Source organism: Nilaparvata lugens, chromosome 12 (genome assembly GCF_014356525.2).
Source record: "Nilaparvata lugens isolate BPH chromosome 12, ASM1435652v1, whole genome shotgun sequence".
Lineage (NCBI taxonomy): Eukaryota > Metazoa > Arthropoda > Insecta > Hemiptera > Delphacidae > Nilaparvata > Nilaparvata lugens.
The window spans coordinates 28,293,269-28,315,754 of NC_052515.1; the positions used below are offsets into that span (position 1 = coordinate 28,293,269).

The 22,486-nt window shown below is 33.4% G+C and overlaps 1 protein-coding gene across 1 annotated transcript in view; it reads right to left on the bottom strand.

The window, feature by feature from the left end:
* LOC111048756 (growth arrest-specific protein 2) overlaps positions 1 to 22,486 on the bottom strand; it is a gene marked incomplete in the record, with an annotated part of 128,547 nt that overhangs the window by 12,287 nt on the left and 93,774 nt on the right. Inside the window, 6 exon segments of the mRNA XM_039439296.1 lie at positions 2,211 to 2,306; positions 4,067 to 4,192; positions 5,863 to 6,094; positions 7,447 to 7,639; positions 10,467 to 10,608; positions 17,470 to 17,594. Coding sequence (XP_039295230.1) covers positions 2,211 to 2,306; positions 4,067 to 4,192; positions 5,863 to 6,094; positions 7,447 to 7,639; positions 10,467 to 10,608; positions 17,470 to 17,594 — 914 coding nt within the window.

Sequence of the window (22,486 nt, forward strand, 5' to 3'; positions counted from 1 at the left end):
GTAGGTACCACAAAACAATATTCAAAATAAGTCAATAAAATTCTATATTTTGAGTTTAAATGAATAGAAAGGAGTGCTTCAAAATACTATTTAAATTGTGAGAATACTTTATTGGACGTGATTTGCTTTATTTTATTTATGTAATACAGTGAAATGCATTATTTGCACATTATTAATGCTACAGAATTATTTTGCATGTGAGAAAATTTATAGGAAATACTGTGCAGATTAATTGACAGAAGGTGGAATCAAGTCATTCACTAATTGAGTGTTCATTCAGTTTTTGCTTGTGAGTAGTAGTATAGTAGATTGTAAAAAAGATACGGTAAATTTATAGTTTCCAGAAAAATGTTAACTGTTCGTGAATGAAAACTTGTCTTAAAAAATAGGAATGCATGAGAATTATGAGTCAATATGTAGAAGAAATTATGTAATGCTGAATGATGGTGGCTTGTGGAATTGATTGGAAAAGCTAAAAAAATATATACAACTAAAATTATTAATAACATCTCCGTTTTAAAACAAAAGTTAGGTTCGGTACCCTGATTTAATAAATCGAAAATTCTTTCAGATTGAATAGAATCTACAGATATTCTATCATTCAATCTAAGGAATTAAGAAATCAATCTAAAACTGTAAACTGATTACTTCCAATAATATTGAATGGCAATTTCAGGATAAAATACAACTTGATTGCCTGTTAGACAGGAAAAATGCATAAAAATATGCAAATTAAAATAAAGAACGAAACACAAGAAATCAAACATGAATGGTTATACCAAATAAATTGATAATCTAAATGATTGCAAATGATAGCTTGAATATTTATGAAAAATGCATAAAACTATGTAATGTGAACTACAGAACTAAACATAAAACAAAACAAACATTGACAGTTATGTTGTAACGTTTAAAAACAAATTCAATATGGAAACAATATTGATGATTATGAAAATTTTCATTTATGGAAAATACATAAAACTATGTAAATTAAAGTAGGATACAGAACAATATGCAAAACAATAACAAACATTGGTAGTCAAACATTAGTCTATAAATTAAAAAAAATGATAATTTTACAGGTTTCAATACCTGTACTATTTGTAGTGCATAAAACTATGCAAAATAAAGTAGGTACAGGAAGAACAAACACAAGAATTGATGATCATGTTAAAGCAACATTAACAATGAAAAATATGTTTTAATACCAGTAATGAATTAGTGATCATGTTAAAACAACATTAACAACAAAAAATATGTATTGATACCAGTAATGACATGATTGATGGTTATGAGATTTTCAATACTTATGAAAAACATATATAAGTCAAACAATAAATGCATTAGCATGCAAGTGGTATTAGCTGCATAGTGCAGCCATAATAATGGTAGTCTATAAATTTCTAGTGCAGCTATAACCACAAAAACTGTGACAGTTGCACAAAAAAGTTGCAAAAGTTTGATTCAACTACAGCAAAATTGGTGTAGAATTTGGCACCGAATAGTTCAGCTCACACAAATAGTGTTACAACATTGTATAACACTCCTACAGTGTCCAACAAAACTTTTCAAAAATGCATGTTTTGCATAAACTAAAATAGTGCTGACTGAGTCGCTAGTGATGTCACTTAATTCCTTCTAATGATGTTGATACAGTGAAATGATAAGGTTGTATCTAATCAGTGATGTCAATTATTATGAAATCAGTGATGAAATTATTGTTACAAGGCATCATGATAATGTCTTCTTATAGTTAGATAACATTCAGATTCCTTCTTATGACTGCAACATTGTAATACTAACATCACTATAGACTCTTAATTGATTTCACAACATTGACATCACTAGAATCTTCTCCAATACATCAGCACATTATTGATATCATCAGACTTTTCCTGAACAAGACATCACTAGCGACCTACAGTATCAGGCGTGCTACTGCGATAGTTGGTGCTACGCAGTGCCGAATAACAACTGCTTGGTGTAGCAGACATGGCGTGTCGGTGACGGGGTATTTTTGTTGTGGGCGTGGCTTGTGGCCTTTTGGGCGTGGCTAGTTGCCTTGTGGGCGTGGCCAGAGGCGTGACAAGCGGCTTTGTGGGCGTGGCCTGAGGAAAGTGATGTCGGTTGGGTGTGGCTATAGGCGTGGCCAGTGGGCGTGGCATGAGCAGAGCCGTGCTGCCATTGGTGGGCGAGACCGGTCGACTCACCGCTTTGATTTGACAGGGGTCATGTCGCTGCAGGAAGTGGTCCAGTGTGTCCCAACCACCACCAACCCTCACCATCATGTGGCGGCCTTTCAGTAACTGCAACCAAGAAACAAAAATTATGATTTTGCAAAATCAAAACACTCTATTTAATTAAGTTTGTAGAGTGAATATTGATGTTGTGGACTTTTCCATAATTGAAGAGCATTTGAAGATCATAAACATTCCATTGCTTCAATTTTTAATAAGTAAAGTGGATTTTTTTGACAAAGTCTCTTCAATCACTTTAGTTAAGTTTGTCATTACCATCATGAACTTTAGAAACCATAGCCTAGACCTTAATAAGAGTGTAAGGTATCTTAGGATCACTTTCTCCGAAGTTGGTTCCAGAATTAAACCCGTTCAATGAATGTTTGGTTGCATTTATTGAAATGTGTTTCAGTTGAGTCAGTTGATGGTTTAAACTAGAATTTGAGTTCAACTATTTTTTGGAGAACCTCAGTGCCGTTTGCACAGTGTCAGTTTAAACTAAATTCAATATGATTCATTTTGAGTGTAAGCCAACAGCTGATTGAATTCAGTTTAAGCTTTCACTGTGCAAACGGCCCTTAGTGGTCAATGAAAACCAAGTGCAGCTCTCTATATGCAGCTTTCATGACAAGCCCTTACACTCCTTTAATAGGAGGTCACTGGATGCTTTAAATATCAAATATAATATACTCTGATCGCCGAAACAGATAGACAATATGAATAAAATGACAATATAAAAAAATACAATATGAAAAATAAATTCAACAAAGAGTACTTCAAATTTATAAACTGGCGTTATTAACTAATAATCACGGCTGAAAAGAATGAAATCCCTTGTTTTTGGAAAATGATTTTGCCAGTCAATGCGGCTACGGATCTTTTCTTTTTTCAATTTTTTCTATTGTTGATAGACAATGAGCTATGACGGAACAATGTATATCGTTAGGTTTATTGATTGATTGATTGATTGATTGAGTGATAGTTTGATCTTATTTCAGACATCTTAGGTCTAGGCTATGGTATATAATATAGTTCATGGTAATGGTATTGTAAACTCTTAAGCTGCGTACACATATTCGCGCTTCCGACCCGCACCGAGCACGCTCCTCCCTCGTACCGCCCTCGTACCGCCCTAGTACCACCATCGAACTACAGTCGCTCCTCCCACGCACCCATCATGAACGTTACGGAAGATGTTAGATCTTCTCGCGTTCCCCGGTCGAACCACTCTTGGACCCCGGTCGATCATCAATCGCTCTGCTGGAGTGACGTTCGGTTGCGGAGCAGAGCGAAAGTCTGTACGCACCTTTAAGTACCGTACACTCATCATATTTAGTCTAGTTCCAACCTAATTTGACCTGTTTCCTTTTCTAATCACTAACATTGCATTTTTCACACAGAAAAGAAGTGGTAATTGATTGTTACCATGACGTTTTTGGCCAAAAATCTAGTGACAATTATTGGTTGATAAATGCCATAGTGACAATCAATCACCACAATTGACAATCAATTAACACTTTTAGTTTTTTAAAACCATGGTGCCAAGATTTATTATAGATCTTAGCTTAAAAAACTGGAACTAACTAAAAGTTTTAACAAGTTATGAAATCTCTCCAAACAAACCTCTAGTTTTGTAAGACTTATTGCTTACAGAGATACCATTCAAATACTTATTAAAAAAGTGGATATAAGAACATAATAATTAGAACTGAGAAAAGATTGTGAATTAAAATAAAATGCAAGTGGGTATTGACGGTTGGTGACACATACTTATGAATTCAATATTACCATAGAATTAAATTAATAATTGAGAAATATTTCACACTTACCCTAACAAAAACATTCCTTCCAGCAATGTTGTATCTGCCTTCTCCGACTTTTTTCACTCTGAGTTTGTCGCATTTATCTGCCCTACAGTGACAGTGCCTTTGTGCTGCTCTGGTTGCGTGTTGTACCTAAATATTTCAAACAAAAATAAACTCTATTTATTTATTTGTAGATACAATTATTACAAATCATATCAATATGATCGGGAACGGAAAACATGCTTGGCCCAAAACTATTCTATTCCCAAATTTTGATAATAAATAACATGAGGAAAACAAGTTTAGGAGAAATTGTTGAGCAAGTGATAGCCTCTACTTCAATAAAAACAGATCGGTATAAAGATAACATTAGGTATTGAAACACATTAAGAGTTATCAAGTACCCTTTTATTTTATCTCAACACAACTGGTTTCAACTCTTCAAGAGTAAATCACTATTTCATACTATGGTTCTTGAAGAGTTGAAACTAGTTGTTTTGTGATAAGATAAGAGTGTTTCATAAATTTCAGTAGCTCTGAGAAGAGAAGTGGGTATATAACATTATACAGACACTCTATTTTTACACTTTACAAATCATAGGTATTTTGGGTGAAGTTGAGTTTACTTCAACACCTCTCACAAAACCACAGATTTTATTAAAATTTAGAAAGACCGATTTCGGTTGTTACACCATTGTCAATCTCTGATGAACGTTTATCAGAGGGAGTTTATCAGAGATTGACAATGGTGTAACAACCGAAACCGGTCTCTCTAAATTCCAATAAAATCTGTGCTTTTTGACAATTTCTTAGTCTTTTTATTTATTCTTACATAATTACCACAATATCAACTTCTCAACTACACAAAAAGTTCTTATGGTATATTTTCTCTATGAAAATATTTTCTACACTAGAAACAAAGATGTTATAGAGTTTCTCGATGATAAGGTGAAACTAAATAGATCATGTCAATTACACATAATTATGAATTAAATCTATGGATTATATGGATATATGGAAGCTTCGAAGCTGGTTAATTATTATGGATCTATTAATTAAGAATTATGGAGTATACTGTACTTCAATCCACCTTCACCATTATATTGTGGAAATCAAAATCTATAACTGTTATATTTTGGGCTACATTTCCCAAGCTCCTCACAAATACTAGAAGTTCTGTGAACAGTAGACCTCGCGCAGTTATAAACCACAGTCTCCTCTAATACTGTCCATCAGAGTAAATTCTGTCCTGTCCTGTCGTGTCGGCGAGATATCGGTGTATAAACGACTAATGGCTGTTTGGGTTGTTGTATCGACAATGCTAATAATTTGATGTAAACAGCTATGTACTATCATCAAAAGCTTACCGAGTTGAAAGCAGTGAAAAGTCGGGAGAAAATACTATGCTATTTCAAGTTATCAATTGCATGCCTCACTGCATGCGATTAATAGTCCACACAACAGCTGTTTTTTCACTAAGTTACATTGAGATATTGAATTGCATGCGTCATTGCATGCAATTTATAATTCATTCGACAGGTGATTTATGATGAATAATTCTATAGTCTGATTTTTACTCTAATATTGGAGTTTGAAGGAGGCTCCTTTTCCTTTTAGATTATCCTTGAAATGCAAAATTTCCAAAAACCTTGTAAGTCGACGCGCAATTTGAAAAAGGAACATACCTGTCAAATTTCATGAAAATCTATTACCGCGTTTCACCGTAAATGCGGAAAATATAAACAATAAGAGAAATGCAAAACCGTCGACTTGAATCTTAGACCTCACCTCGCTCGGTCAATTATAGGTAAGTTCCTCACCTTCCTGTCGAGGTCACTCATGCCAGCATCCCCTCTAGCCGGTGTGTTGATGATACCCGAATGGTCAGTGATGTCTAGGAGGTCAGGATCCTCGCCACTTCCCCTCGACCAGTCATCCTCGGTCGTGTCGGAGGGCACCCCGTCACTGGCTCCCCCACCCCCCACCAGGCCACCGTCGTCTCCCCCTGCACCGCTGTCCCCCAGGCCACGCCTACTGTCGCTGCCTGAGTGTCTACAAATCACAAAATTTGAAATAACTCAAATAGGTATTACTGATTCAGTACAACAGAACAATTAGTTGGCTAATAGTACACAAAAATTGGTAACAATGGAGTCTTCTTCCTCATTTCATTTCCAAGAAGCAATAGAGCTATAAAGTTGTTTATTAATACAGTTATTGAATTGTTATTATTATACAAAGTAAAAAAATTTACTCGTTTAATAAAAATAATTGTATCATAACTCTCATTATTTGCAAATAATAATAATAATAATTTATTTGCCAAAAACAAAATTACATTATAAAACTTACTATAATTAAATTATACAATACAATTCGAATAATTTAAGTTTTTTACAATAGAACAAAATAAATATTACTTGTTGGTACAGCCGGCAAGGAAAACCTGAGCGCCTGCTGCTAGTTCAAAAGCTGAAAATTAACTATTACATTCGTGGAGACAAATAAAGAATAAAAAATATAATAAGAATTTCGGTTTTAAGACAGAGTACAATTGATGAATTTTCTGTGATTTTACATAATTGTGGTTGTTATAAATATATATTTGGTTATTAGAATTTATACTTTAGGTAATGAGAAGTAAATGTGCTGTTTAGTCCAGTGATTTATTTCGTTTAAAAGAGTTTTTGTGATTTTATTACTGATTAACAATATAATTAATAAAGATTACAAAATATGTTACATCAATCTCTAAAAAAGTCTGCCTCTGTAGTGAGGTCCTCATTTAATTTCAGCTGAGAAAAATAAGAGAAGAGCGTTGCCGATTCTCTGCCTTGCCACTGCCTTATATCAGAATTAGCTAATACCGGTATATCTGATGTAATAATATTAACTGTTCATTCTTGCTAAAAAAAGTCGATTATATTATATTTGCCAAGGAAATATGTTTTTTAATGATTGAATAGAATTTTCATGATTGAGATTCAATATTTTGTAGATTATCTATATTTTTACATTTTTGAAAAACGATCTGGCAACGTTGCAGAGCTAGAAAAGGATAGCGCCATCTGCTTTGACGAATGATAGACAAGGATAGAAAGACCAAAGTTAACCAAATACTGCCATTATAACGTGGACCTCACGACAGGAAGATGATACGATGATACAAAGATGATACAAGGATGGTAGACAAGGATAGCAACACCGATATTAATCAAATACTGCAATTATAACGTGAACCTCACTATAAAACCGCTTTGACCGCAGCCAGCAGATCGTTCTCTGTGTGTCCAGGCCCTAAATTGTCAATGGTATGTAGGTAGACTAATGAATTTAATGAATGAATCAATAAATGGAATAAACAGTTTGAAAAAAAAAACGAGAAATATGATAAATGAAGTCACCTGCTAGGTTTGGATATGGTGCCAGTACCCTGAAACTGCCAGGAGACGAGAGAGAGGCCCGAGTCATGTGACTCCTCCTCGGCTATCTCTTTCTCCAACGCAACCAGACCGGGTGGCTCTATGTTGTACCTGGACGCCAATCGTGCCACCTCCATCAAACATAGGATCACACTGCGCGGGTTGTTTTGTAGCACTGTAAAAATATAAATCGTTATCAAATTCATAGTAAGTACAGATCATGTAGTTATAGTTATATAAACTATTGATAAGATAAATCAATCCAAGCACCTGCTAGTTATTTCACTACCTCCGTAAACAAAGCCATAGTGCATGACAGATTGTTGTTGGTGACGTCAGCACAGGTAGGGCTCCTACACCAATGAAAACACTAGCTGATATAGATCATCGGTTTTTGGTGTAGGAGCCCTACTTGTGCTGACGTCACCAGAATACATTATAGCTTTGTTTGCGGAGGTAGTGGTTATTCCCGTTGTGCGACCACTTGAAGAGCCGACTCCTCTAAGGGCCAAGCCACACGAAGCGTTTTTTAGACTGGTCTCTAACGACAGAGCATGCATGATGAACTTATGTGTACAGCTGTACACACATGTTTGTCATCAGCGAGAGGCTTCTAAAATGAAATAAACAACCAATTACAATAAATAAACTACTGGAAAATTGAAAATGATAATCATACAAAACTACATAATTTGACCTGAAATAGAGTAGTGAAGGAAGAATTAACAGCAAAAAATCGAAGATACAAAATCCTAACCTCAAAAATCTGGTGTGGTACACTCACACAACTTTCCTTGCTCATTGAACTGGGAGCCTCATTCTTAAACGATAATAATTTAGAGAAATAACATAATGACGATTGGCGGCAACATAATTATTTGAAACTACGATCGGACTACTGTATATGTGTGTATATAATTATTGTTTTCAGAGTACTTTTTCCTTTGTGTAAATTGTGAAATCCGATGATTTTTTAAAAGTCGTCAAAACAGCTGTTCTACAGATGAAATATCTCGACTATGTGTTATTTTTATAGACTGCTCTACCTACCTACCTCATGCACGAGAAGGAGGTTACAAAGTACATTTCTCAAGGATGGGGTGAACCTCCCATTAGTTTCCCAGAGAGGAGACTCATGCCAGTTGATGGGGCTGATAAATAACTATACGGAGTATGAATTTGAAATAAATCAGTCGAGTAATTTTTGAGAAAATCGTGAAAAACATGGTTTTTCAGTAATTATCCACCATTTTTCTCGAGAATATTACGCAGCTCCTGCAATTTTCCTAGAAATAAGACTCATGTCAGTTGATAGGGCTCATAAATAGCTATCCATGGTATAAATTTGAAGAAAATCGTTAGAGCCGTTTTCGAGAAAATCGTGAAAAACATGGTTTTTTAGTAATTATTCGCCATTTTTTCCGCCATCTTGAATTGAATTTTATTGAATTTCTTATTGTCGGGTCCTCATGGTATAAGGACCTTAAGTTTAAAATTTCAAGTCAATCGGTTAATTAGGAATGGAGTTATCGTGTTCACAGACATACACACATACACATACACACACACACACACACACACACCACACACACACACACACACACACACACACACACACACACACACACACACACACACAGAGACCAACACCCAAAAATCATGTTTTTGGACTCAGGGGACCTTGAAACGTATAGAAAACTGGAAATTGGGGTACCTTAATTTTTTTGGAAAGCAATACTTTCCTTACCTATGGTAGTAGGGCAAGGAAAGTAAAAAATGTTGTTCAATGCCTTTTGCTGTGATGACACAGCAATGTATGACGACATGTGTGTACAAACATGCTCATCATGCATGTCTTGTCGTTAGTGGCCAACCTCAGACGAGTAGCCAAGACAAAAAGCTCTCAGATTGGCTGATTGGGTTAGCGTTCGGGAATCAGCTGACAATTAGCCAATCGGAGAGTTTCCTGCCCTGCCGACAGTGCCGACTCGTCTGAAAAACGTTTAGTGTGGCTTGACCCTAAATATCATTTAGGAGTTAAAAAATTGCTACCCGGTAGTTCGGAACCCACCCAAGACTATAGGTCCATTCATCTCTAATCATCATTCGTCTCATTACCCACGCACAAAAATGGAGTTCATAATATGGGCATCACCCTAAGTGAATCAAGAAAAAAGTGTAGCCGATTGTAAGTACAGCTAACTAAATTACAGATTCTGCAGTTGAATCATTGTCAAAATCATCCTTAGTTTAGCATTACGCAGTGCATTGTAATAGCACTATAGTAAGGTCCACGTTATAATGGCAGTGTTTGATTAGCAATGGTATTGCTATCCTTGTCTATCATTCAACAAAGCGGATAGCACTATCTCTTTCTCGCTTTGTTCTGTAGCCAGATCGTCTTTTAACAATGTTGAATTAATAATTCAACAAAATATTCCATTTTAATTATTTAAATTCTTTATGAAATTATTAAAAAATATAATTTATTGTTTAATGAATAGTTATTTGTATATCTAAAGTGAAAAGTACTGTTTTTCTCCCTGAGGGTAAAGTTTGAAGCCCGAGGCGAAGCCGAGGGCAACAATTTTCCTGAGGGAGAAAAAACATTTTTCACTCGTGATATACACAACATTTTCCCTCCACCTAAATTTTTATAAAAACTGCAAATAAAATATAATTGTTTATTCTAAACCAGAATGAACAGTTAATATTACATCAGTAAACCTGTATCTGCTACCGTCTTTACAAGGCATTGACAAGACAGAGGTTCGGCAACGTTTTTCTTCTATCTTTTTCACTGCCATTATAACGTGGACCTCACTATAGCATTACTTAGTGCTGTGTAATAGCACTAAAAAAATAAAAAATTCAGAATGAGTAACATTTAATTCATCGTGAGAAAACTGTGCATCAATAGGTAGAATGTTGTTCAAGGTAAAAATTTGTTATAAGTAGTGTAATTGATGTAAATTAATCCGAGAATAGATTCTAAAACTCACCTAAGTCTTCACTCTCAAATAATAAATTCTGATGGACACCCAATTGTCGACAGAACTGTATAAATCTGTCCATGTTATCCCTCGAGAAGAAGCTACGTCTAGCCGCATTCTCGAAACACCTTCCTTTCATTATTGGAACGGGCTGAAATAAAACAGAAATCTCTATGAATATGAGAAAAAACAGACAATTTTAATATTTCAGGTACGAAAATTGTATGCAATGATCGAAATTGAGTTTAAAACGATCTGTTGATTGGAACAAAAATGGAATTATCATCATCTTTATTTTATTGATTCATACACAATAAATACATAAATGATAGGGAGAGAAAAAATAAGGTAACCTTGTGTTATTCCTCTCCCAAATTTAAGGTTAAAGATTATTTCGATAAGATTATAAGTGGAGAGAGGTTTTGAGAAATATGGATAACTCTTTTATTGCAGAAAAAATTGAAATTTCATGCATCATTTTATTAGAATCTTCTTAAAAACTATCAAAAAATTCTGTGGGGACTCTTGTGAAGACAAAATTCACCCAAACATTCATTAACAGAACCAAAGAGCTGTGAAAAATGATAATACTAGCATTTCAAAGTGTTAGAATTAATAAGATTTGTTGAAGTGTTGAGATCTGTTAAACACATTAATAACATCTCAATATTTCTTTTGAGAAATTCATCTACACAGTTATTAGAAGAATCTATCTAATTATCCAAATAGCAAAGAAAATCTGAAGTTCATAGTTTTTCACGCAGTTTGCGTTCCATTGTCATTAAAATGGAAACTTCAAAGAATGTGAAGTTATATCTGCCGTTATAGAGGGTTAACAGTCGAGGGTTAAGTGTAAGAGAGGGCCGACTGCGCCCTAACTTCGCCCTCCTAGGTATAAAATGTAGGCAGTCATTCTATTCTATTCTAATATGAAAAGAAGATATTCAAGGTTAACTTTGTAGCTTTGAGGAAGTAGAGTACTAAATAATTATAATGAGTGGATATAAATTAATTAAGATAATTGAGATATTATCTCAGTTAAATAGAATTCCTTGAAATGTCACGAAATTAAAGTATTTTCAAAGTGAAACAATAATATTCTTCAAACAAACTACAACAAAACACTGTACTTCAAAAAGCTCGAAGCGCCTTCAGTAATTTTATCCACTACCCGCTCAGCTTCATTCTTATCTAATTACTGCGATTATATCTATATTTTCACACAGTAAACACGGCACTATATCTGTATATATACTAGGTTCAATTGAAAATAGTCAACTGCTATTATCCTATTTGCAGTCTCATTGAGAACTGCATAATTTACTGTTACTGTACATGAAATATGTACTTTCTTGTAATTCGTACGCGTATATACTTGAAGAGAGTATATACACGTATAAGTTATGTATATGAACATGAGTATATAAATCCAACAATCTCTGCATAACGTTGTACTACGTTGTCTAGGAATATTGTAGAATGTATTTTACAGAGTAGATATACAGAGTTTAGCCTATACACGTCAAATTTATGTATATGAGACTATAATATGTGAATATATAAGTATACTCAACAATCTCTGCTCACTACGGTACTATTTTGTCCATTCAGGTCCACGTTATAATGGCAGTGTTTGATTAGCAATGGTATTGCTATCCTTGTCTATCATTCAACAAAGCGGATAGCTCTATCTCTTTCTCGCTTTGCTCTGTTGCCAGATCGTCTTTTAACAATGTAGAATTAACAAAATATCTCATCTTGATTATGAAATAATAATTGAAAAATATATTTTCTTGCTCAATAAAATATAATTGACTATTTTAAACGAGAATGAACAGTTAATATTACATCAATAAATCTATATCAGCTACCATCTATAGGAGGCATTGGCAAGACAGAGGATCGGCAACGTTGTTCTGCTATCTTTCTTCACTGTCATTATAACGTGGACCTCACTAGAATATATACTGTACTAGTATATCTCGAGATATATGACGAGCCGAATGCGTTTTATGATCTTTCTAATTTATGATTTATGAATTATGAATCATGCTATGGTGAAGAGCACCATAGTTCACTCATCTACCATATGGTCCATGTATTATGATGGACCATAAACTTGTCCTTGAGTATTGTTGCCGGAATGTTGTCAACTCATACATTAGGTTGGATGGTTTTATGAGAGGTTATTTCCTACAGAGAGTTATGTCTTCACAATATAATCCAATGGATAGTGAAATACTGATATTGGTTCCATCAATAAATATTATTCTCAACTATTTCACTATCCATGACAAACTGTTAGTTGATAATTCGTTTTTGAAAATGTTTTGTAGAAAAAACTTTTGAAAACGTATTCCACTAGTCTAATTTTTGAATAATAGTTATTAGAAACTAGTGCACACGTGTGAAGCGGTTTCGAGTGTTGAAAAAGGATTTAAACCTCATTTTGAATGGGTTTAAAATGGATTTAATGTGTTGAGAATGGATTCAAAACCCATTTTGAATGGGTTTAAAATGGATTTAATGTGTTGAGAATGGATTCAAAACCCATTTTGAATGGGTTTAAAATGGATTTTATGTGTTGAAAATGGATTTCAAACCCGAAAGCGCTCCACACGTGACTAATAGTTTGTAACAACTATTATTCAAAAATTAGACTGTAGTGTCAACCAGAATAGATCAAAAACGAAATTATTCATAGATTAGGAGCTTTTCTCCGATATAATTTGTATCAAAGGTTATACCTTCTTTCATACAGTGTCATTGTATCTACTACCTATGAATATACGAATTCAAATAGAAAAACTTTAGTTGTGTTGTCACGTTCCAATTTGATCTCAATTTATAACTTTAAAATTCAACTGACTTCTACTAATAGCATTTTTTTCTCCTGTCAAATCAATTTCATTTATCAGGTTTCATCTACATAATGCAGTTTGCGCATTCTGAAATTATTGCATATAAATAATTATTGAAATTATTACGTATTCTGCATAATCCTTATGTAAGATATTGTATTCTGTAATACGATGTTTGTAAACTAAGTTATATGTTTCAAAATACATATTCTGTATTAAGCCAGTTACACACACACATATCGATTTTCTGCCGCCGTTAGGAATTCTACCAAATTAAACAGAACTTGACAAACGTCTGTTTCAAATTCTGATTTGTTCTAAAATAAAACATAATCTGTTTGACATCATCTGTTCAATCTAATAGAATTTATAAGGACGGAAAAAAACGTACGGCCAAAAATCGATAGAATAGAATAGAATACATTTTATTGATCAACAAATATACTGTATAACATATACAGGGATCTCGTCACGTCGGTCAGGTACAAAGGAAAGTGATATTACATAGATGAAGTAACTCAGATAGGCTACGGTACAATATAAAACAATGTCAGATAACATAAAACAACATCATATAACAAAAAACAGCATAAGATAACATGGAAGAACTTTGCCATATCAAGACTACTTTACAATTAATTCATTATGTGGCAACACTGTCGTGGTCGGTAGAGGAAAAGTAAAAGAGCTCTATTTCGATCTTTGGAATATTTTAGCTCTAGGAAATAAGTAGCTCTATTTCGATTCTAACGTCATTAGAGGTGTGTACTTTTTCATATCCACCAACGGTTGAACATAACCTAACAATCGAAATAGAGCTGAAATAGTGTGAAAGCGTGAAGATGTAGTAAAATTATTCATTGTTATAGGTATTGGTGTAGGTGGAGGAAAAATGTTGTGTGCATCACGGGACTAAAGTACTTATTCTCCCTCAGGAAAATTGTCGCCCTCGGCTACGCCATCGGGCGACAACAGTTTCCCTCAGGGAGAAAAAGTTGCACTTTAGTCCCTAGATGCACAAATAACTATTTCTTCAGCTCATAGGTTGATACATTCATTTTCTTAATAGATTGAACCAATTACAATCATGAATCTTTCAACAAGGAATAACATGTCAACAACCTCTATTAGTTAAAAATGAGTTCTTAAAACACCATACAGTTTAAAAACTAAGTGGATATTTTTGCAAGACTTTTATCACTTCAAAAAACTTTGTAGTGACAAGACTATAATCACGTTACTCTGTATAGTGAAACATCTGATTCATTTTAAACTGTCCGCATTGGGGAGGATTGATTGTTATTTATTTTATTATTATTATTTATTTTATTTTATTCGATTGTTATTTAAAGGAATGCATACTATAGTGAGGTCCACGTTATAATGGCAGTGTTTGATTAGCAATGGTATTGCTATCCTTGTCTATCATTCAACAAAGCGGATAACGCTATCTCTTTCTCGCTTTGCTCTGTTCTTTTATTCTCTTATTCAATGATACAAAATGATACAATGTTGCCAGATCGTCTTCTAACAATGTAGAATTAATAATTGATCTTCTTCTTCTGCTAGTGCCTATTCGTTCCGAATATTGGCGATCAGCCTGACTATGGATATCTTATTTACAGCCATCCTGAAAAGTTCTGTTGTAATCTTGGAGAACCAGGTACGCAGGTTTTTCAGCCATGATATTCTCCTTAGTAACAATTAATAAACGAAATATTTCATCTTGATTATGACAATTCATTATGAAATTATTAAAAAATATCATTTCTTGCTTAATAAAATATAATTGATTATTCTAAACGAGAATGAACAATTAATATTACATCAATAAACCTGTATCAGCTACCGTCTTTAGAAGGCATTGACAAGACAGAGGATCGGCAACGTTGTTCTCCTATCTTTCTCCACTGCCATTATAACGTGGACCTCACTATATAGAGAAAGATTTTTTCAAACTTCACCATTGGTCTAGTAGGAAGCATTACTGTTTTTATACAGAATATACTGCAGTTTAGAGTGATCTCACTATACTATTGTTATAACAATAGCCTCAACTTACAAGGAAGTAGTTTAAGTAGCTGGTGCTCGAAAGTAGGGACTTAATAAGTAAGCATCACGTGACGATAAATAATAAGTTCACGTGACACCGTTTGCTGAACGGTCATTGGCTTGTGGCTTTGTTTTCAACAAGGGACTTAACAGCTTAAAGTTGAGCCAAGAATAAGAATACTGTTGAAAACTTGGGAATTTCATAGAATGTTTCAAACAATTAAGATAAACATCTTCGTAAACTCTTTGAAATTCTTGTACAGGGTAATTGGACGGTAATTTTTGTAGGCTACTAATGAAATAAACTTGATTAATTTCAATGATAAATATAGTATATATATCTTGTGTTTTTCTCCTTGGTTTTGTTCTATCTCCCTCTTCTCCTCTTCTTTAGTTTCTTTCTCTCTTTCCTTGAATATTGAATATTCCTTTATATTTCCTTTTATATATTCCAAATATTTCCTTTTGAATATTCTTTCCAAAGAATGGACATTGGATATGTCCAAAGCTCCGCCAATTTATGTAGATGCATAACAATATTATCAATAGCTATTACCAATTGCTTTTTTCATATCATATGCAGTTTAAAACTCATTTTCTTAGTCTATATTTATTTATTTATTTATTTATTCATTAGAACAGTCACAAACACGATATTTGGAAAGAGAAACAGGCAATTGCCCAAAACTTCTTCAATTCCTTGATTTGGCACATAAATAGTCCATTTGTAATATTATGTAAATTCATCTATAATTTTGCTGTATTGTAAGCTATTGTATATAAGTGTAAAAGCCAGTATATATTGCAATCTACATAAATAAAGTATTCAATCAATCAATCAATCCTTTCTTTCTTTTATGTCCTGTTCTTATTGGAGTTTGTACTGTTCGTTGTTCGTAGTATATGATTCATATCAATGACACTGCCAACCCAATTTATATGATCAAAATTATTCTTCAAAGTCAGTAAAGGAACAGTTTATGTTGAGAGAGTATCTTTGAAATGAAAATTATTTTTGCTTGCATAGATAATGATGAACAAGTAAGCCGACTTGAGTATAGCCTAAGTGACTTGTCACGAGACTTTGGTACTAGATTCATCATAATATGATGAGTTCCGTTCGCGCGACCACACGCTCGCGCGTGTATATTATCATAGAGAAACAATAGCATAAGTAGATATCCCATGGTATAGGGCGTTTATGTCGCAACTTTTACTGTTATCTCAAGCTGATAGTCCACATAGTTCTTTCCTGTGAAGCTTTCTGACGCTGGTAGTCTCTCATATTATTGTGCCGCTCATACACTCTTACCTGGGTGAAAACAGTAAAAATCAACAATAATCGACAGTAATCGGCTTGAGATAACAGTAAAAGTTGCGACATAAACGCCCTATACCACGGTATATCTACTTACGCTATTTCTTATCTATGATATTATGATGTTCTTGAGTGATAGAGTGGTTGAAGTCCTAACTGCCAAATAAAGAATATCCTCGTTTCATTTCTTGATATCATGAGGAAATACATATTTTATGAATAACTACAACCATTGTTTTTACAATCTATTGCAATATGGTTCTGACCGAACGTACAGTGAACAATAATGAGAAATATATTACAACACCAATTTTATCAACATCAAACACTTCTCAAATCGAATCAAAACCAACTCTTAATTTCTAAAAGAAGCGATACAATAAATTATTTGTCACAGCGGCAGCCATTTTCTAGATTGTAATATGCAGACATTTTGTTGAGAAAGAAATACGGCTCTGTGATTGGCTGCCTACTGAGTCTGGTAACGCCTATTTTGTCAGTGGAAGGAGCTAGCCAATGAGCATCGACAGTCAACGACAGTCATGTAACTGAGATCGAATGAACTTTTACGAACGTGTATGCCTCTGAGATGAAAATTAACAAGGATTTTAACTGACTTTTACTGAAGTTGACTATACTATAGTTAAGGTTCAATTAGATTTAAGTTCAATTCAATGATTCAGTTATTCCACACTACCAAAATAGACTATACAAATTTCGTTGAGAATCTATAAATTATTTATTCAATGAAATTTTTAAAAATAATATTTTTTCTACTTACTCCAGGTTCTGTACCATCGTCAACAGCTTCTTGGATTCTATTTTGGATTAATTTCGCCAGATGACAGAGAATTACTCCATTATCCAACATGTCTAGAAGGTTTGTAGCGTTCATGTATTCTATTCCTGTAAACAAAGCAAATAAAATTGAAGCAATTAGAACTATAAGAGCTATCTAGAATCATAGAGTAATGATTTATAGTTATTGATATCATTAGCCTATACAGGGTTCCCAAAAAAGTTTAACAGTAGAAGACCATGAATTATTCTACATAAAATTTGCAACAAAAAATGTCCAGTAAGATTTTCTCAGATCGACCTTAGTTTTCGAGATATATGGATTTTTCGATATTTTTGAAAATATCAATAACTAGAAAACTATCAGTCAAAATCTAGTTCAAAGTATATGGTGGAGAGAGGAAATAATTTCCAATAGGATTGATAAAATTGTGTTCCATCGGTTGACGTTTCTATGAGTGTTCAAACTGTTTGAAATTTGGCTTTAAAATCGATGAATGTACTTCTTCAACTTTGAGCCCTCATAAAAAGTTCAAAAACGTCAAACAAAGGAACACATTTCTTTTGGAAATTCCTTCCTCTTTCCAACCATATCTTTAGGATTAATTTTAACTGATAGTTTTCTAGTTATTGACGTTTTTAAAAAATATCGAGAAATCGATGTATCGTGAAACGACAATTTATTTATTATTTTTCATCACTTTACATCATTATATTGGGGATACTCCCATTTGATAGACCTATTAATCACAAGTCGTTTAATTTAATATGTTGAGTTTCATTTTTTTCAATAGAATGAGTAGTTGTGAATATTTCAATATGGTTTAATAATAATAATTAATTTATATTAATTAAAATTTCATTCTACTATAATTTTTATTCATTCATAACTCTACCTTCATTGTATTATCATTCATCCCATCATCATCACCTAGGCTTAAAATACTTTTAGAAAGTCGCCTTTGTAAAACAATAAATAAATAAAATGAATATTTCCCCATAACAATCTCACGACCAGAGTAACCAACCAGCAATAATCCTAGATACAATTTTCCCTAATTAATACAAAAAGTTTAATGGAATTCTAACTCAATCATAGTTTTAAACTACAGTACTAGACTAGATCAGTGAATCACGAATAAGCGTAGTGTTTCTTTCCTCTGTGGTTGAATCAACGAGGCACTTTATCCAATTACAATCACTCCAATCAAACTTGATAAGTATTAGTTTCCAAAAATAAACTACAAACTATCATGATGGAGCATTTGAGAGTTGAAAATTGAGCCAAGCTTAAAAAGTTGTAGATTGATCTAAAGATAATAAGTAGGTTCAATAAAACTATACATCTTGACAATACGCTGATAAAATCAGTTATAATTTGAACAATATAACAGCCTTCATATCCACGAAATGATAGGAGTAGAGAATAAAAATTGATATAGTTTTGGAATTTGTAGATAGTTACATTTTGAAATCAATTTATAGATGAATTAATAGATAGATGTAGTTAGAATTGATAGTAAAAGCTATCTTAGAAAGCGGGCCCAACTTTCAAAATAAAAGGTCAAAATGATCCTCTAATTTCCGCACACAAAAAGAAACTTGTTTTCGATTAGAGGCATAACAATAGAGTTTCACCATCGGTGAGCCGATAAAAATAATTGAATTATTTTCAAATTGAAATCTCAATTGATAATTGCGCTGCCAAACCTTACCTAATTTGAATAATTGAATAAAATAACAGTTACTTACTGCCATGAAAGACGTAAGCAATATAATTTCAATAAAGAGTCGGTTATTAATTATTATTTTTGCGATCTGACGAGTCTAATACGTCATTAGGACCTTGAGATAAGTTTGGATCTAGCTTTGAGCATTAATTAATATTAATTAGTCACGCAAGTACTAATTCAGACTAAGCAACAATTTGATAGATCGGTGAAAGGTTGTAATTTGTAACCAACTTCATTTCATTGAAGTTTTGAAACCTCAGTTTTTGGTTTATCAAAGATTTTTGACCGAGCAAAGTGAGGTCTAAGATTCAAGTCGACGGTTTGGCATTTCTCTTAATGTTTAAATGTTTATATAATGCGCATTTACGGCGAAACGCGGTAATAGATTTCATGAAATTTGACAGGTATGTTCCTTTTTAAATTGCGCGTCGACGTATATACAAGGTTTTTGGAAGTTTTGCATTTTAAGGATAATACAAAAGGAAAAGGAGTCTCCTTTGAAGCCAATATTATCGTAAAAATAAGACTTTAGAATAATTAATCATAAATCAGCTGTCCAGTGGACTATGATACTACCCGTTCAAAAACATCGAGCATCTTGGAAATAAATATATCTTTACATCAACGTTGAGACAGTTGACTATAATACTACCCGTTCAAAAACATCGAACATCTTGAAAATGTATCTTTCCATCAACGTTGTAGAGAGTTGTAGCCAGACCTGATAACAGCGCTAACATTCCGGCACGACACGTCACGGAAGGATAGGACAGAAAACTCTATGTTTATTTAGGATTTTTTTTAGATATTTTAAATTGATAAATTACTCATTTTATCAAACATAATATTTTAGAAAACATAACAACAGGTCAATATAACTTACTGAGCGCGAGGTCTACTGTTAACAGAACTACTAGTAAGAGAGCTTGAGCTAAGGATAGGATGGAAGAACAAAAAATAATTTACCAATGAATTAAATTTACAGATGAACACAATAGATATCTCTTGATTTCGATTGAGTACGGCATCTGAATAAACTTCAAATACTTATGTCCGGTTGCACATTAGTCTTTAACTTAACCGTCGTTTAATGATGTCAACGAATTGGTCTCAATTCGATCATTTGCTCGTGGCTTTGCTCTCGTTAGATCAGATCATTCTACGACAGTTAAATCGAATACACGTGCAACGAACAAAGGAGTATTTGAAAGCCACCATTATAGACCAAATATGACCAATAATTTAAAATATAATTTTTATTCACTCACATACACAATGACAACTCCATAGAACATGTATTTAGAATATGAATTTTCAACTCATCCAATTAGTAAATCTACAGCTTTGCTTTGTAGGATTCAATTGACAGGTAATTATGAGCCTAGTCTATTTATTATGAGAAATAGGCTTCGACAAAAAGGATGAAAATGTATTACTGTATTTGTGTTTATGTTATTGATGACTAGAAGGTAACCCGTGCTTCGCAAGGTCTAATTTTAATTGTAATTGTAATTGTAATTTATTTGCCAAATAATTTTACAGACAAATCTACAATCAAAAATAATAAAGTTAACAAAAGTACAAAATTTTAGAAGTATACAGTACAATAATGAAATTAATAATATTATAAGTAAATAAATTTATATAAAAAGGCACTACTGGCATAAGTGGAACTTGTTCCACCAGCAGTGAGTGCGATTGAAAAATACAAATATTATAATATTAATAAAGACTAAAAGTGGATATATACTATAATACCTATCGTACAGAATCAAGAAAAACGTACTATAACAGACAGATTATATATTATGTTCTCAAAATTATTACAAAATTATCATTTCATACACTTATCTTGAAATAAACTCTAGCTTTTACCCACTCTTCTATTTCACTACTTAGTTCTCTTGTTATTCTATTGTTTATAAAGTGATATGGGACTATATTAGCAAAGTATTCCATGAAGTATGTGAATGATGTTTATTTATAGTTAATCTTGTAAACTTTCGAGTATAAGGATCGAGTACAGACGGACGAAGGTTGTGTAAATGTGTATTCAAAGTAAGATGCTGCTTATTTCTATTGGTATGTGTAATGATTTTCCCAACTGTCGTAGCGTTGGAACCCCAAATTCAACAAACAAATTCCTGCTAGGATACAGTCTAGGCCGTTTTAGAGCGGCTCTAATTAAATGCTTTTGCAGGGTAAATAATGCTTTTGCAGGGTCTAATTGAAAAAACTGAAAACTTAACCTACAGAAATCTTGAAAATTTTAAATAGGCCTCTATAACTATCCTCAATAAATTGAGAATCTATATTGAAAAAATTTCAGTTCTGTAGTTCAGACGTCATTCGGTATTTCCATTCCACACGTGTATAAGCAATTTTTCCTTTATTGTATTTTAGATTCAAGCTTTATTTTTCAGATATACTTCTCAGACAGAAACGTGAGATTGTAATATAATTACAACAGAGAATATCAGATTTTCCAGTGGAATCAATACCAATTATTCACAAATGAAATATTCTTCTGTTACTTATTTATTTAGTCAAAATAATACCTCGACAGAGGTGTTCTACTGATACGTTTACACGTTAAATTAATAAGATTTGTATTCTTCCCAGATTGAAATGAACCACAACCAGTTATCACAACACTCCAAAAACACTTTCCGAAAACTTGAACCTTGTCCAGAAAGAGAAATAAATCAACGGACAATATTATTGCTGGAAAATCGGATGTACGGTGGTTGAATTGATGTTTGCGGTTGGTTAGGAGGAAAAATCGTTCAATATTCCTCAGTTGGCCAGTCACGAAAAGGAAGGAGCAGAAGAAGAAGAAGAAGAAGAAGAAGAAGAAGAAGAAGAAGAAGTAGGAGAAGAAGAAGAAGAAAAGACAGGAGATGAAGATGGAGACGAAGAAGAAGAAGAGAGAAGTGTGAGGAAAAGGGCGATAGTTCAAAGACCCTTTCATCGATCAGTGTGGCTGTGGTCAAGTCCGTGAAAAATGTGATTTTAGGCAAAGAGAAGGTCACGAAAGAGGAAGGAGTGAGAGGGTGAGTGAGGGAAGATGGATGATAAAGAGAGAGGAAGTGAGAGAGAGATTGATAGATAAGCACTTAGCAATGGAGGCTTCCGTTTGCGTGTGCCAAGGAGTAAAGTGTAAATGTGAGAGGTTTTTGGGTTTCGATTGCTTCATTCATGGTTTTGATGGATGATAGAGTTCCGAAACCTATGAGGTGCATCACGATAAATCATTTGATAAGTTAC